The sequence below is a fragment of the Polistes dominula genome, unplaced genomic scaffold, assembly GCF_049000335.1.
Source record: "Polistes dominula isolate Pdom_NZ unplaced genomic scaffold, Pdom_raw_medaka contig_80, whole genome shotgun sequence".
In the NCBI taxonomy this organism is placed as follows: Eukaryota; Metazoa; Arthropoda; class Insecta; order Hymenoptera; family Vespidae; genus Polistes; species Polistes dominula.
This window is the reverse complement of record NW_028301111.1, coordinates 656,480-672,973: the sequence shown is the minus strand read 5'-3', so window position 1 is coordinate 672,973 and position 16,494 is coordinate 656,480. Positions and strand designations below refer to the sequence as shown.

At 24.7% G+C, this 16,494-nt stretch overlaps 2 protein-coding genes across 2 annotated transcripts in view; one reads left to right on the top strand and one right to left on the bottom strand.

Annotated features, from left to right (window-relative positions):
• The window catches only part of LOC107072744 (uncharacterized), a 303,985-nt gene that overhangs the window by 104,004 nt on the left and 183,487 nt on the right, over positions 1-16,494 (bottom strand). The window contains 1 exon segment of the mRNA XM_089176696.1: positions 15,463-16,469. The gene's annotated coding sequence lies outside the window, so the exon portion shown is untranslated.
• LOC149031119 (uncharacterized) lies at positions 202-1,625 on the top strand. Its single transcript, XM_089176631.1, has 2 exons — positions 202-890; positions 1,242-1,625. The coding sequence occupies exon 1, from the start codon at positions 584-586 to the stop codon at positions 887-889; it is 306 nt and encodes a 101-aa protein (XP_089032757.1). The 5' UTR covers positions 202-583; the 3' UTR covers position 890; positions 1,242-1,625.

Sequence of the window (16,494 nt, the reverse complement as noted above, 5' to 3'; positions counted from 1 at the left end):
CTGCACTTTGCATAGTACCGTGCTTTGAAACATATCACACATACATAGCTTGACATTTTCTAAACTATTTTCTTATTTTTCTTGTTTCTTCTTGTTATCTTCAATTTTTCTTGTTTATGTATATTATTATTTTTTTTTTTTTTTTTGACAATTTTCAAGCTTTTAGTAAGAATAACGTATTCAGAAACGAATTGTTAGTTTTGCTGACTTTGAATAAAAATATAATCCTCCTGCCTTTTTCGTAAAATGTTTAAGGGTACATACTGGTTTATCATTTTGAAAAAATTAATTTTTTTTTTTTTTGCATTTTTCGAAAGTAGACATATGTAGAATTATCATACAAAAATTGTAGAACGATCCGAGCAGTCTGAGTATATTATTTTGCGACCCAAACACATAGAGATATTACAGATAGAGGAGACAAACCATCTGCGATTGTGTAAGTAGAAATGTCTCTGCATGAATATAGCAGCAAAAAACAAAAGGTTGATATTGACCTGACAAAAACAGAATTACTTGAAAGATGTTTAGGTGGTCACACATTTAAAATAATAATGAGTGCTTCAACAAATGCGTTTGGGCTATGGTGCCTAAACACCTATTTAATGGTAAAAAAATTGTTGAAATAGCTTTTAAATTGGCAGCTTGTATATTCAACGAAGGTTTTGATCGAATACTGAAAATAATGCACGTTTTGGTGATAAAACTTGGCCCTATCGCAGTCAATTATGCTAGTAACCGCGGCAACACGCGTGTGCGCTCAGCCAATCGTTTGAGCGGAGAATCTTTAAAAGAGGCCAGGACACAACGAAAAAAGGCTAGAGTGGAAGATAATGAGTATTTTGAAGAAGCAGAAGGCATACTGTATGGTGCAGGCATCGCAGAATAAGGTAAAGTCAGACTTTTTTTTAAATTTTGTAAAAAAAACTTTAAACGCGTTCTTCTCGAAACAACGTTTTTTCGGTTGGCGGGCATGATATGTCCGAAACTACTCAACCGATCCTTCTGAAATTTTAACCACATACTCTACACATGAATGGCTATCTCGCATGCTACAACTAAGTCAAAATATTAATTTTTACTATTTTTTTTTACAAAAAACTGCGAAAAAAATCGTTGATTTTTTTATTTTTCGAAAAATGGCCGTCATTTTGTTTTGTTTTCATAAAAATTAATAGTTTTAGCATACCCTATAGCCATTGTCATACTGAATTTAAAACCGTTTAATTTTGTTGTTTTAGATCACCCGTTCTCAAATTTCGATGCCCGCCAACAGCATACCTACTTTTGACGGGTTCACATTTGTCAGCCATTTTGGATGTCAAAAAACGTTAAAAACAATCAAAAAAAATTTTTTTTTCTTGTACTTCTAGAGTGTATTTATCATACCGAACAACTTTCATATGTATATGTATCCTACAAAGCCTAACAAAAAATCGTGAAAATAGCCTTTTTTTTCGGCATATAAATCAGAATGAACCCTTAATAGTACCATTTGCCCTGCGTTCAAAGTATGGAGGGTAGAGGTAAGGAGTATCATCTCATATGGGAGAAAATTTGAAAAAGTTTGTCAAATTCTAGAAAGAAAATTAGATAAAAAGAAAGAAAGAGTGCAAAAGAAGAAAAGGGGTAGAGTTTGAGGGGTAGAAGAAGAAAAAGAAAGGGTATATGTGACTTATGTGTGTATGTATGTAAAAATATGTACAAGCCTAAATAAATATTAAATAAAAATTATATAAATAATAATTAATAAAAAAAAAATAAATAAATAATAATCGTTTATTAAAAAAAAAAAAATCAAAGAATAAAATAAACAATAATAATAATAAGAAAAAAAATTAAATAAATAATAATACAAAAAATTAAACGCATAAATATTAATACAAAAATTATAAGAACGAGGAAAAATTTATAATAAAAAAAGATTTAGAAATTTATAAAAAAAAAGGATATAGTGAAAAATAGGTGAAAAAAAAAGAGATAGGTTTAGGGGTAGAAGAAGAAGAAGAAGAAGAAGAAGAAGATGGGATATTACCAACGTAAATAAACTTTCATAATTTTCATTAAAAAATTTCGCGTTAATAAAAAATCATCAAAAAAATAACAAACGAAATATTCAAAATAAAAAAAAAACCTTCATAAAAATTAAATAAAAAAAAAACCCCAAAAAAAACAACAAAAATTTCTTCAACCCCTTTCACCTACCCCCGCCACCCACCCCACTTTCTTCTTCTTCCCATGGTGTAGAAAAACAATTAGGGGGTGAGAGTGGGAATTATAAAAAACAAAAAAATTGAAAAACTAATCGTAAGAATGAAGAGGGAGGGGGAAAGTAATAGAGCCATTAGGCAGAACCCAAAGGTAATTGGTCGAATTGGAAAAAGTCTTGAGGCCTTTTCTGGTTCCCTGTCTTCCCCTTCTCCCGTTTACCTTCCTCCCCACCTCCTCATCCCACCCCTCTTCCATTCCCGGTTTGCTCTCGTTTATACCCCTTTATATTGATCGACATAAATACGAAGTTGCAGTTTGCTTCGTGCCGGTGCGCTTCGTCTCCTGCACGCCTCTGCATAATTCGGCCTATAGATATTTCCACCCCACAACCCCCCCCCCCCTCTCGCCGCTCTCCCCTCCTATCTACCCCTCTAACCCCCCTTCCTCCTCCTTCATCCTACATACAAACTCTATACTAACCCTTTATCCCTCTATCTATTCCGTTTTCTTCTCTCTCATTTCTTATTTCTTATTTCTTTTTTTTTTTTTTAATCTAATTTCCTATATATGAAATTTGTTGATATTGTTGAAATTGTTCAGATAATTTTTTGTTTCAATATTTAGGCGTATAATAATTTTTTTATTATTATTATTATTATTATTATTATTGTTTATTTAATTTTTATTTCTATTTTATTAAACATATTTATTTAGTAGTTTATTTTCACTTGTACCCCTATAGGGTATTTACCCCGAAGGCCGCCCCCCTACATGTTCGTTCACCTTGACAATATACTTAATTCTAATTATGCCCTAATATAATATTAGATATTAGTATTAACAATATAAAACAATATAAACAACATTAAACAATATACCACATTTGGTAACTATATAGACTATATAAAACTATAACATATATATACTTCATATTCCTTACATGTATTTCATTATATGTGTAATTGTTCCACTCACACTCTGTCTATCTTCTCGTTCCCCCTTCCCCCCCCCTATCTTGGCCCATTTTCCTGGCCAGCCTTTCGAAACTTCTCATAACATATTTATTTATTTTTTTATTTTTTTATTTTTATTGATTTTTATTTATTTAATAATGCATTTTTTCATATTTATTATTTATATATTTTATATATTTTATTTATTTAATTTATTTAATGTATTTAATGTATTTTTCACATTTAGTTATTTTATTTATTTTATATATTTTATTCATTCAATTCATTTTTTATATTTATTATTTATATAAAATGTATCCAATACTTATGTACGCTTAAACATATTTTTATCCGCACAAACACATACAAACATCTTCCTCTTATTCTAACCCTCAACCTATTCCCTTTACTCATTCCTTACTCTTTTTATCTTTTCATCTTATTTTTTATTTAGAATTTTACAAACCTTTCTTCGTTTCCATAATTTTTCTTTCGATATTTCAATGTAAATATATATGTAATCTTGTATTATTATTTATTTAATATTTTTTTTTTATTATTGTTTATTTTTTCCTTTTTATATTTTATTAAATGTCTAAAAAAATATTCTTGAGAAATTTCTTCTTTTTTTTTTTAATTTTAATTTAATTAAAATATATATTCTTTTTTTCTGTGACAATGAATATAATTTAAAAATTATTATATTTGTTCCTTATATATATATAATATTTTATTATTAAATAATAATAAAAACAAATAATAATTATAAATAATAAATTGAAGTTTATTCTTTAAAAAAATTATGATTATTAATAATAAATTCGTTAACTAAATTTAATAGATTTAATAATAAAATTAAAGAATAATTATATTTTAATAAATTTAACAACAAAATTAAGTAATACTTATTATTAATAAATTTAATTTTAAAATTTAATATATTAAATAACAAAAATAAATAATAATTATAAATAATAAATTTTATTTCAAAATTTATTAAATTAAATAATAATTATAAATAATAAAAATTGATTTCAAAATTTAATAAATTCGATAATAATTATAAATAAAAAATTTAATATTTAAATGTAATTAATTAAATAACTACATTAAATTATGATTATTAATAATAAACTCGGTAATTAAACTAAATAAATATAATAATAAACGTAAAGAATAATTAATAATAATAATAATAATTTAATTAACAAATTTAAATAATATTTGTAAATAATACATTTAATTTCCAAATTTAATAAATTAAATAACAAAATTAAATTATAATTATAATTAATAAATTCGATAATTAAATTAAATAAATCTAATAATAAAATTAAAGAATAGTTAATAATAATAATAATAATAATAATTTAATTAACAAACTTAACTAACAACTATAAATAATAAATTTAATTTTAAAATTTAATAAATAAAAATATATAACAAAATTAAAATTATAATTATTAATAATAAATACGATAATTTAATTAAATAGTTTTATTATAATGAAACTAAATAATAATTAATAATTATAAAATTTATATACATATATACATATGTATATATATATATAGATGTATGTGTGTGTGTGTTTGTACTGATACAAATTTGTGATGATTAATTCGTCATAAATTTTTGCTTAAACTTTTAACCCGAGAATACAAAAAAAAAAAAAAAATCTTTGATAATATGATACGTACTTAATTAATTAATTACAAATTCTACAAAGTTTTTATTATTTATCAATTAAAATGATAAATTCAATTAATTAATCGAATCAAAAAAGGAGATACAATTTAAACAAAAAACAAAAAAAAAATTAACTCAACTCGAGATTATATTTTCGAAGTAATAAAAATATTAACGAAATTTATCTAACAAAAAAAAAATTAAACAAAAAAAACCTTTAAAGAAAACCAAACTTCGAGACGTAAATATATGGAAATAATTGAATTGTAATACAGTGCCATCTATTGAAAGAACCTTACAGAACCTAGATAACCTCTAAATGAAAATCTTTAAATTAGTAATAAAAAATAATAATAAAAAAAAAAAGAAAAATTGCGATAAAAATTGTGCTATGTGCTAAGTTGGAAAAAATCACGTGAAATAAAATAAATTTCATTAAGATAAGTTGAGTGGTTTCTGAATTATTAGTGGACAAACATATTGTGACACTGAATTTTTATATATATAGAATTTTTTATTAATTAATTAATTAATATATAGAATTAAATTATATATTGAATTACAGTGGCGTTCAGGGCAACGAAAGGGCGCACGAGCTTGCCAGACTTGGAGCTTCACGGCACGATCTGGCAAGCCAATGCCACATCAGCGAGTCAGAGGGGCTCATGCGGTGGAGATCTAAGAAGTGGGCTACGGACCGCTTCAGGGATCTCTGGGTGCAAGGCCCTGGCATGAGGCACACGAAGGCTCTGTTTTCAGGGCCTTCGGAGGAGCTAGGTACCGAGCTGATCAACCTGGACCGAGCCCAATTGAGGCTGTTGGTAGGATTGTTCACCGGGCACTGGCACCTTAGAAAGCACCTTACGCGACTGGGCCTTGCACAAGACTCGGTCTGCAGCAGGTGTGGCGAAGGAGAGGATACCCCCCTGCATCTTATAACTCAATGCGTTGGGCTCGCGGACGTCAGAAATGATGTCCTTGGGACCAGCGACAACAACTTCGACCTAGTGGGCTCAGGGGCGGCCAAACTCCTGCGCTTTGCAAGGGAGTCGGGGCTGCCCGCGGGACCGCTATGGTCATAGATTTTTCCCCGCAAGGGGCCCGGGTACAATGGTCCAGAGACTGAGCGCCCGGGTATACAAACCTCAAGATAAAAAAAATATATATATATTGAATTTTATTAATTAATTAATTATTTTTGTTTTATTGGTTTCACGTTTTTCCGTTTCACAATTTTCAAATCACCCTGATAATAAAGAAGTTTTCACTTCAAATATTCAACATAATAATAATTGATTATTTAAATATGTAAATGAATTTTTTTTTATCATTTTGTGTGTGTGTGTGTGTGGTTAATCTTGTTTAATTTGACAATGTATGATAATTAAATCCTGTAATAACATTAATAATCTGTATAGATAAAATCGATTGAGTGGTTTTGTAACAAAAAAAAAAAAAAAAAAAGAAAAAAAAACGATTGAGAAATAATTAAAGCTTCGATCAGGCCAAATTTACCGAACCAATTAGATCGTGTATCACTGTTCTATTTACTTCTTTCTCTTTCTATCCCATTACTTGGAATTCGTGTTCGTTTCTCTCACTCGTTGACCGATCGAGCAAGAACGAGGTTTTCAAAGCTTGGCACATAATCAATTCTTGCTTTTACCATGGAACGAACATGTCTCTACTATTTTCTCTGTTTCCCTTTTATCTCAATCTCACAAAACGATTTTAGAAATGAAATTTTGAATCGTTTTCAAACGACCACAATTTTCATTCTTTATAGTTCAAAACACTACGTTATTTCAGTCAACTATCTTTTAGTTTTATTTTATACCAATTAAACAATATACTATAATATGTTAATTGTTAATATGACATTTAATAATTCAATTAAATAAATTTAATAATAAAATTAAATAATAATCATTATTAATCAATTTGATAATATGAATAATAATGAATAATAAATCATAAATAAATCATAAAACATAAATCATGAATAAATATGAATAATAATCATTATTAATCAAATAAATATAAATTCATTTAATAAAAAGATTAAATAATTATTATAGGTAACAAATTTAATTTTAATATTAAATATACATTTAATAAGAAAATTAAATAATTATTATTAATAGTTTATTTAATTTTGATATAAATTCATGATAAATTTAATTAAAAAAAAAATTATATACTAATTATTATTAATAAATGTAATTTTAAAATTGAATAAATTTAATAATAAAATTAAATAATAATCAATTTGATAATTCAATAAAAATTCATTTAATAAAAAGATTAAATAATTATTTTAGATAACAAACTTAATTTTAAAATTAAATACATTTAATAACATATTTAAGTAATAATTATTACTATGAAATGTAATTTTAAAATTAAATGAATTTAATAATAAAATTAAATAATAATCATTAATAATAAATTTAATAATTAAATTGAATAAATTTTATAATTAAATACAGATACATTTAGTATAACAAAATTAAATAATAATTATAGATAACAAATTTAATTTTGAAATTAAATACATTTAACAACATATTTAAATAATAATTATTAATATGAAATGTAATTGAAAAATTAAATGAATTTAATAACAAAATTAAATAATAATTATTAATATAAAAATTAAATTTAAAAATTTAATAAATTTAATAACAAAGGTAAATATTAATTAATATTAATAAATTTCTTTTTAAAATTAAACATATGTAATAGAAAAATTAAATAACAAATTATTATTATGAAATTTAATTTAAAAATTGAATAAATTTAACAATAAAAATGAAATAATAGTCATTAATAATAAATTTGATAATTTAATCGAATAAATTAAATAATAAAATTAAATAATAATGATTAATAATAAATTTAATTTTAAAATTTAACTTTCACTGTATTTAGAATATAGCAAACAAAAATTCGCGTCAGTTTCATAAAAAAAAAAATTGAACTAATTAATGAAAACTATTTCGAATAATATTGTGTATGATGATTACTTTATAAATAAATATTACATTTGTTTAAAAAATTATCGAATTATGTGCTACACTTAAATATAGGATTGAGAATATAAGGTTCGAAGAATATAACGGGTGTATGATGATTATTTCACAATAAATAAATATATATATATTAAATTTGTTTAATAAAATATCAAATTAAATGATACAAATAAATGTATAGGATTGAATATAACAATTTTTCTTCGTATTTTTCCGATTAGATTAAATTTGTGATAACATAATTTCTTTACTTATATTAATTAATTAATTTTATTATTAATTAATATTTATTATTTATCTTTAAATATTTGTTTTATTATTTTTTAAACATACGATTGTATCTAACAATTTTTCATCGTATTTTTTTGATTAGATTAAATTTGTGATAACATAATTTCTTTAGTTATATTAATTAATGAATCGTTATATTTATAATTTATCATTAAATAATTTTTTTAATTATTTTTCAAATATAAAATTGAGTACAAGGTTCGAAGAATATAACGGGTGTACGATAATTACTTTATAAAATAAAATAAAATAATAAATATTAAATTTGTTAATTAAAATATCGAATTAAATGCTTCCTTTAATTATAGAATTAAGTATAACATTTTTTTAATGTATTTTTCTGATTAGATTAAATTTATGATAACATAATTTCTTTAGTTATATTAATTAATTATTCGTTATATTAATTATTTATCTTTAAACATTTGTTTTATTATATTTTAAACATAGGATTGTATATAACATATTTTTTTCGTATTTATTTTATTAGATTAAATTTATGATAACATATTTTCTTTATTTATATTAATTAATTAATCGTTATATTTATTATTTATCTTTAAATATTTGTTTTATTATTTTTTAAACATAGAATTGAATATAACATTTTTTTCGTATTTATCTTATTAGATTAAATTTATGATAACATAATTTCTTTAGTTATATTAATTAATCGTTATATATTTATTATTTATCTTTATTAAATAATTAATTTTTATTAAATATATATTTATAAATAATATATAAATATATATATATATATATATATATATATATATATATATATATATATATATTTTTAATATATATTTTTAAATATATATTTATAATTTTTTATATTTTTATTAAATAATTAATTGCAGTTATATTAATTTATTTATTAATTAATCGGAATTTTTGTTTATACCGAATACTTATAAATTGATCATACATATAGGTAAATAACTTATTGTTAAATATAACATATAAGTATGAATAGATTATAGACCCACTTATTGTTAGTATTATCTTGAAACTACGTATTTAATTTAAACTGACTCAATATTATCTTCTTCTTTTTCAAGATATCGCAAATCGACGATTACCAGGCTCCACAGAATGCTTCAAATATATTTACGTTCGATATATACATATATACATATATACATATATATACATATACATATTGAAGTTTTCCTAACATTGAAACTTTCATAAATTATGTGAGTTTTAAATTTACACTTGAGAAAAATAAAAAGAACCAAAAAAAAGAAAAAGAAACAATTTATTTTCGGATTAATTCAATAAACATTGAAATTCGCGTAAATTGTACGATGTAATCCTTGATGTGTAGATAAAAAGATAAAAAGAATAAGATACTTAATAAAACGAGACATTAAAAAAAAGTATACACAAATATTGAAATATTTAGATAATAATGATAATTGTTAAATATTATATTGAATCACGTTTGATAATATAAATTAACAAATCGATTATACTTTTCATTCAAATTAATCCAGTTCAATGAGTTATCAAAAGTGTGCATCATTGATAAGTATCATTGATTATTATCTTTACAATTGTTTTTTGTTAACTTACAAAAAAAAAATACAATTTTGAAACACTTGTAATCTTTAATTTAAAATTAATAAAATAATATTGATTAAAGTCATTATAAAATACGTACGTATCATATTATCAAAGATTTTTGGTTTCTTATTTTTCTAGGGCTTTCTAGGGTTAAAAGTTTCAACACGAATTTATGACGAACTAATTATTACAAATTTGTATTTACATATATTAACATATACATATATAAATTACGTGTCACGTTGTTTGTCCGCAATGGACTCATAAATTACTGAACCGATTTTAATAAAATTTTTCACACAGTGTGCAGTTTTATCCAACTTGAAAGATAGGATATATATTATAATATATTTTAATATTTTATTTCATATTATATTATAATAATTGTAATATTATATTGTAATATATATTATATTGTGCGTTTATTATTTTTATTTTTAATATAATATATATAGTTTATATTAAATATATAATATTATAAAAATAAATTATATAATAAATATTAATAATTATAAATATATATATATATATTATTATTATTATTATTATTATTATTATTATTATTATTATTATTATTATTATTATTATTATTATTTTTAATTATTAATAATTCATAATACTATATTAATATTATTAATATATTAATATAATATATTATACCAAATATATATATATATAATATATTAAATAATAATAATTAATATTAAAATATATATATATATATAAAATAATAATATTATAATAATAATTTAATAATAATTGAAATAATTTATTTAGGTAATTTAAATTAAATAATTAATAATATTAATTTCATAATTATTTAGATAAATCCACCAAAAAAAAACTTTTAACCCATTTTTTAGTAAACCTAATAAAACAATATATATAGGGTGATTCACCTGCCTTTGCCACCTGGTTAGCTCCGAAAGTATAATAATAGTAGAAAAGTGGATAAGGAAAAAGTTGCATGAAAAATTTAGGACTACAATATGACATTAGCATTTTCTTACTAGGCTTAATCATTTTCGAGATTTATCGGTCTACTTTCTTTTTTTTAAATACAATGTTATATTTTAATACTCATTTTCGGATAGCGGCTGACAAGACGAATTCAATGATATGCAACATTAATATTTTTGAAGATCAACAAAGGTCAAAACCTGGCGAACCAGCCGGTCACAATACAGCTCCTCCACGTCATGGTCGCGTCGTGGTCGCGTCAGGGTTGTGTCAGGGTTGCGTCATACTTTAGTTGTTTCGACAACGGACAGAACAGATATTTTCCGAATAGTTTTTATTGGTCATTGTCAAGTTTTGTATTTAATGTTACACATCATTGGATTCGTCTTGACAGCCGCTATCCGAAAATTAGTATTAAAATATAACATTGTATTTAAAAAAACAAAGTTGATCGATAAATCTCGAAAATGACTAAACCTAGTCAGAAAATACTAATGTCATATTATAGTCCTGAATTTTTCATGCAACTTTTTCCTTATACACTTTTCTGCTATTATTATACTTTCATAGCTGTTAAAGTGGCAAGTGCTGGTGAATCATCTTGTATATATATATATATATATGAGTATCATATAAGATAAGGAAATAAAACTAAGAATATAAAATTAAAACGTAGATATTTGAAATCTCATTAATATTGTATAAAGTTTAATATTGATGACTGGTATACGATGTAACATAATAATGATTGCAAAACTAGGGTATAATTACAATGTAAGCATTTATGTGTTTGCATTAATAATATCTCAGATCATATATATATATATAGAAGTTTTTGTTTTATTACTTTTCTTATTTATATATATATTAGTCTTATTAATAATTTTTTTAATAGTTATTAATAATTTTAATTTATAATAAATTATTATATTAATAATATATATATATATAATTATTATATCTTAAAAATTAAAATCTTAATAATTAATTAAATAACTATAATTAATTAATTATATATTATAATAATTATAACATTAATTATTATTAATATTAATTTTAATAATATTAATAACTATATCTTAATAATTAATTTATAATAATTAATTATATTAATAATATAATATAATATATATATATATAAATTCATAAGATTATCTATAATAAATATAAATTTTATTATTTACGATTATAAATGATTAATAACGAGTAATAAAAATTGAAACTAACTCATATGATTTAATACTAATATTTTTCAAGATTTTAAACACACAAACATTTGTATTAGAAAAATAAAGGAAAAAAAAAAGAAATAAAACATCACACGTGTTTCCACAAATCAATAAGAAATATTTATGAATTCTATTTTAACAAACATACTCACATATATATATATATATATATATATATATATATATATATATACTTTTTCAAGGAATTATAATTCATTCTTATTTGCTATTAATCAATGTAACCTTCATCTTTAAACCTATTTCATAAAGACTCTCGTTAATCAACTATAATGTGTTATTTACTTATCTCCTCAAAAAAAAAAAAAAAATAAGAAAAAACATATCCACCATTACAAAATTACTGTTTCATTCAAAGTAACGATTCTAATTTCCACTATATAAAAAAAAGACAAAAAAAGTAGAAGATAATCAACGTTCATTTTATCTCATTTCTTTTTTCCATTTAAAATTATTACTTACATCTGTTTACGAGTTTCATGCAGAAAACATTATTACATCGATTAAAATATGACCATTTTATTACAAATAAAACTACTACGATTTTTAAATGAAAAAAAAAAAAAAAAAATTAATCGTCGTTCTCTATAATACGATTAGTTATTAAACTACGTTTTAAAAAATACAATCGTAAATGAAAAAAAAAATAATGTATCATTATCAGCACAAAAAAAAATATTAACTTCTTAACAATCGTTGATTTTATCTAAACGAAAACAAAACGTTTTCATATCTTTTGATCTAATATGATACATATAGTGAGATTAAATAATATAATACACAGGTAATAACATTTCAAAGCTATTTCTAAAACCTTAAAGTATGAATATAAACGACTTGATAAAAAAAAGAAAAAAAATAATTTAAAAAAAAAACAAAATAATAAAAGTATTATTATTCCAACGAAATTGTAATCAAAATATGTTTTAACATGTGATACGAAATAAGACATTAGTATGATGAACCTATAATTATGATATTCTAACGAGATTAAACAGTTGTGTCATATATAGTATAAAATGATATTTATTTGAATAAAAAAAATTATTATTTTTATTTTTGACTCAAAACTTTTCAACCTACCATCATATATGCATATAACGTTCATGATATTATTCTGTAATATTGTAATAACTTTATCATATATATATATATATTATTAATTATATATTAATATGTATTATTATTAATTATTATTAATTATTCTATATTTTATATATTTATTATATATTATAATTTTTTATAATATATAATTAATTTAATTATTATATTATTAATATTTATTAATATATTAATTATTATATTATATTAATTTATTTACCATAATATTATAATTAATATTATATAATATATTTTAATATATATATATATATATATATATATATATATATATATATATATATATATATAAACGACATTTATTAGAATGAAAAAAATAATTATTATTTTTAGCTCACAACTTTTCAATATACCCTCTAATTAATTAATAATTATTAATAGTTATTATATATTAACTAATTTAATTAATTAACTAATTTATTAACTATTTAAACATTTGTTTATAAATTAATTTATAAATTATTTAATAACTAATATTATATATATAATTTATAAAGTAATAATTATTAATTATAATATTACTCTGTAATATTACTCTATAATATTTTAATAATTTCATCATATATATATATATAAACATTTATTTAAATAAATAAAAATTTATTATTTCTATATTAAGTTCAAAACTTTTCAACCTACTATTTTCTATACGTATAAAAGCATTTATAATATTACTCTATAATATTCTAATAATATAAATGAAAGTAAAATAAAAGAAAAAAAAATGAAAAAAAAATATGAAGGACATGGTCACGTTCGAAAAGAATTCAACTCGTTCATGGTCACTCGCGTACATAATATAACTACGATTACGATCAAACGTACGAAGAAAAAGAAGAAGAAAAAGAAAAAGGAAAAGAAGATACTTCCTTCCAAAATGAGTAATTTTCGTAGGAAGAGAATCGTTTAATACGCGAGAGAATTCTATCATCACATGGCATTAATAAAACGCCAGCTCGTTTCACAATCGTGTCGTGTCGTGTCGTGTCGTATCGTGTCGTATCGTCGGTAAGGCTAGTAGTGTATCCAGGTTCTCGCGTGTAAACCCGAATGGAATCGAACGTGGCCGAACTATCACGAAGTTTTAACATAAGATAGATACCCGAGGCCGAAAGAAACCGAACGCGTTTTCGTCAGCAGTGTACACACACACACACACACACACACACACAACCATGCACACATATGTCGCGATGTCTGGTTAGGTTGGGTGTGAACCGAACCGAACTGATACAAGAGTGAGTGAGAGTGAGTGAGTGAGTGAGTGAGAGAGAGAGAATGAGGGTGAGAATGAGGGTAGTGGAGGGGGAAAGAGGCAGCAAGTTAGGCCGGCGGAATGTGTCACGTGGTCCGCCACACGGGGTCCGAATGAGGTTAATCGGGAGACGAGCGCCGGCGCAACAATAAACGTGTGTACTACCACGCGTTAGTTGACCTCTCTCTCTCTCTCACTCTCTCTCCATTTTTTTATTTTATACATTTATTATTTATTTATTATTTAATTAATTATTACTTTCATTATTCTATTTCTTAAGAGTATTCCTTTTATATCTACTATTTTAGTTATTAATTACTTTTCATATTCATTTTTCGTTCATTCGTACATTTAAATGCGTTACTATACGAAGAAATACATACACACACACACACACACACACACATCTATAAGAGAATATATGTGAAAGATAAAAAGAGAGAAAGAGATGGAGGTATGACGATGTGATGATGATGACGATAAAATCACGAGGAAATTCGAATCACGATCTATCCGCGTTATATTTATATGTGTGTAGAAAATGTATATATATATACACACATGTATATATATTTATAAGATCGCCACCAGTGAGCGCTGGGGTAGAATTTGCGCGAGTTTCGAAGACGATCGCGCGTGTTAAAATGCTAACTGTAGTATATACAATTCTAAAGAATATGAGAAAAAGAGAAAGATGGTGAATGAGAGATAACACACAGAGATAAAAAAAAAAAGAAAAGTACAATTTTATGAACGTTCTAAACCTATAAAAAAAATTCTTTGAAAGATACGTTAGGAAAAATAAAACACATAGATAACAACACCGATTGATTCTAACAGTTCATATACGCGTACTTCTCACACAGAATATTTCAAAATGAAGAATGAAAATTAAAAAAAAAAATGAAAGTATAAAAGAATTTTTTAATGTACGTTAATTGACGAGGAAAAGAACAGAGAACAACGAAGAACATGTGTTGTGTGTATGAGAGACAGAAAGAGACAGTACGAAAGAGTGAGAGAGAGAGAGAGAGAGAGAGAGACAGCGCGAATGCGCGTGACACACATATATAGATATATGATATAGATATAGATATACATATATATATAACTTTTGATCTCTTGTAACTTACCGATCAGCGGAAAGATACTCGGCTGGTCGAGTAGCGACTTGAGGCTGTTTTCAACTAGGGTTGGCGAAGAACGGTCCTTGTCGCTCATTTCACGCACTGCGCCACGAAGAAAACCGCACACTTCTCTTCGTTACGACGGGGGGCTCAAAACAACACACGCGCTTTTGCACACACTTCCGTTTATTTTATCTTTGTGGTATACCCCGTAGTGGTGGTGTTGGTGGTGGTGGTGGTGGTGGCTTATAGAAGAGCCCGCGTTAATAATCGGTGTATATAAGACACACACTTAACTCGACTCCGGTTTGCGGGATAAGGAAGGAAGTAAGAACGGACGGACAAACGGACAGAGACAGACAGACAGACAGACGGACAGACAGACAGACAGACAGACGTACGTACGTACAGAACGTACGAACGTTCGGCGCTGGTGGCCGGAGGTGTGCGCGCGAAAGAGATAGATGGATAGATAAAAAGATAGATGGATAGATAGATAGATAAAGACACAGAGAGAGAGAGAGAGAGAGAGAGAGTGAGAGTGAATAAGGAAAAGAAAGAGAGAGACAGAGAGACGAGGAGGAGGAGGGTGCCGGTGCTACTAGTAATGCTAATGGGTTACTGCTAGTGGTGATAGAGTTACTGGTGGTGGGGTAGCGATAGTAAGCTTGTGTTGGTAGGGTAGTGGAGTGTTTGCGTTGTCGAGAAAGAGCAGGAGGAGGAGGAGGAGGATGATGATGAGGATGAGGAGGAGGTGGTGAAGGAGGAAGAGGATTTGTGTGGTATGGTAAATGAAAGATAGTAAGAGAAAGAGAGAGAATGAAGCAGCACGCGAAAGATGGGAATAGAGGGAGAGAGAGAGAGAAAGAGAGAGAGAGAGAGAGAGAGAGGACAGATGATAGCAAGTGAGCAAAAGAGAAAGATGATAGCGTTTGAGCGCCTGCGTGTTCCGCACTAAACGGTTAGCCGAGCTTGAAGGAACGACGACGACGACGGTAGAAAGGAGTTCCTCACTATCAACGGAATAAGAAATATTCC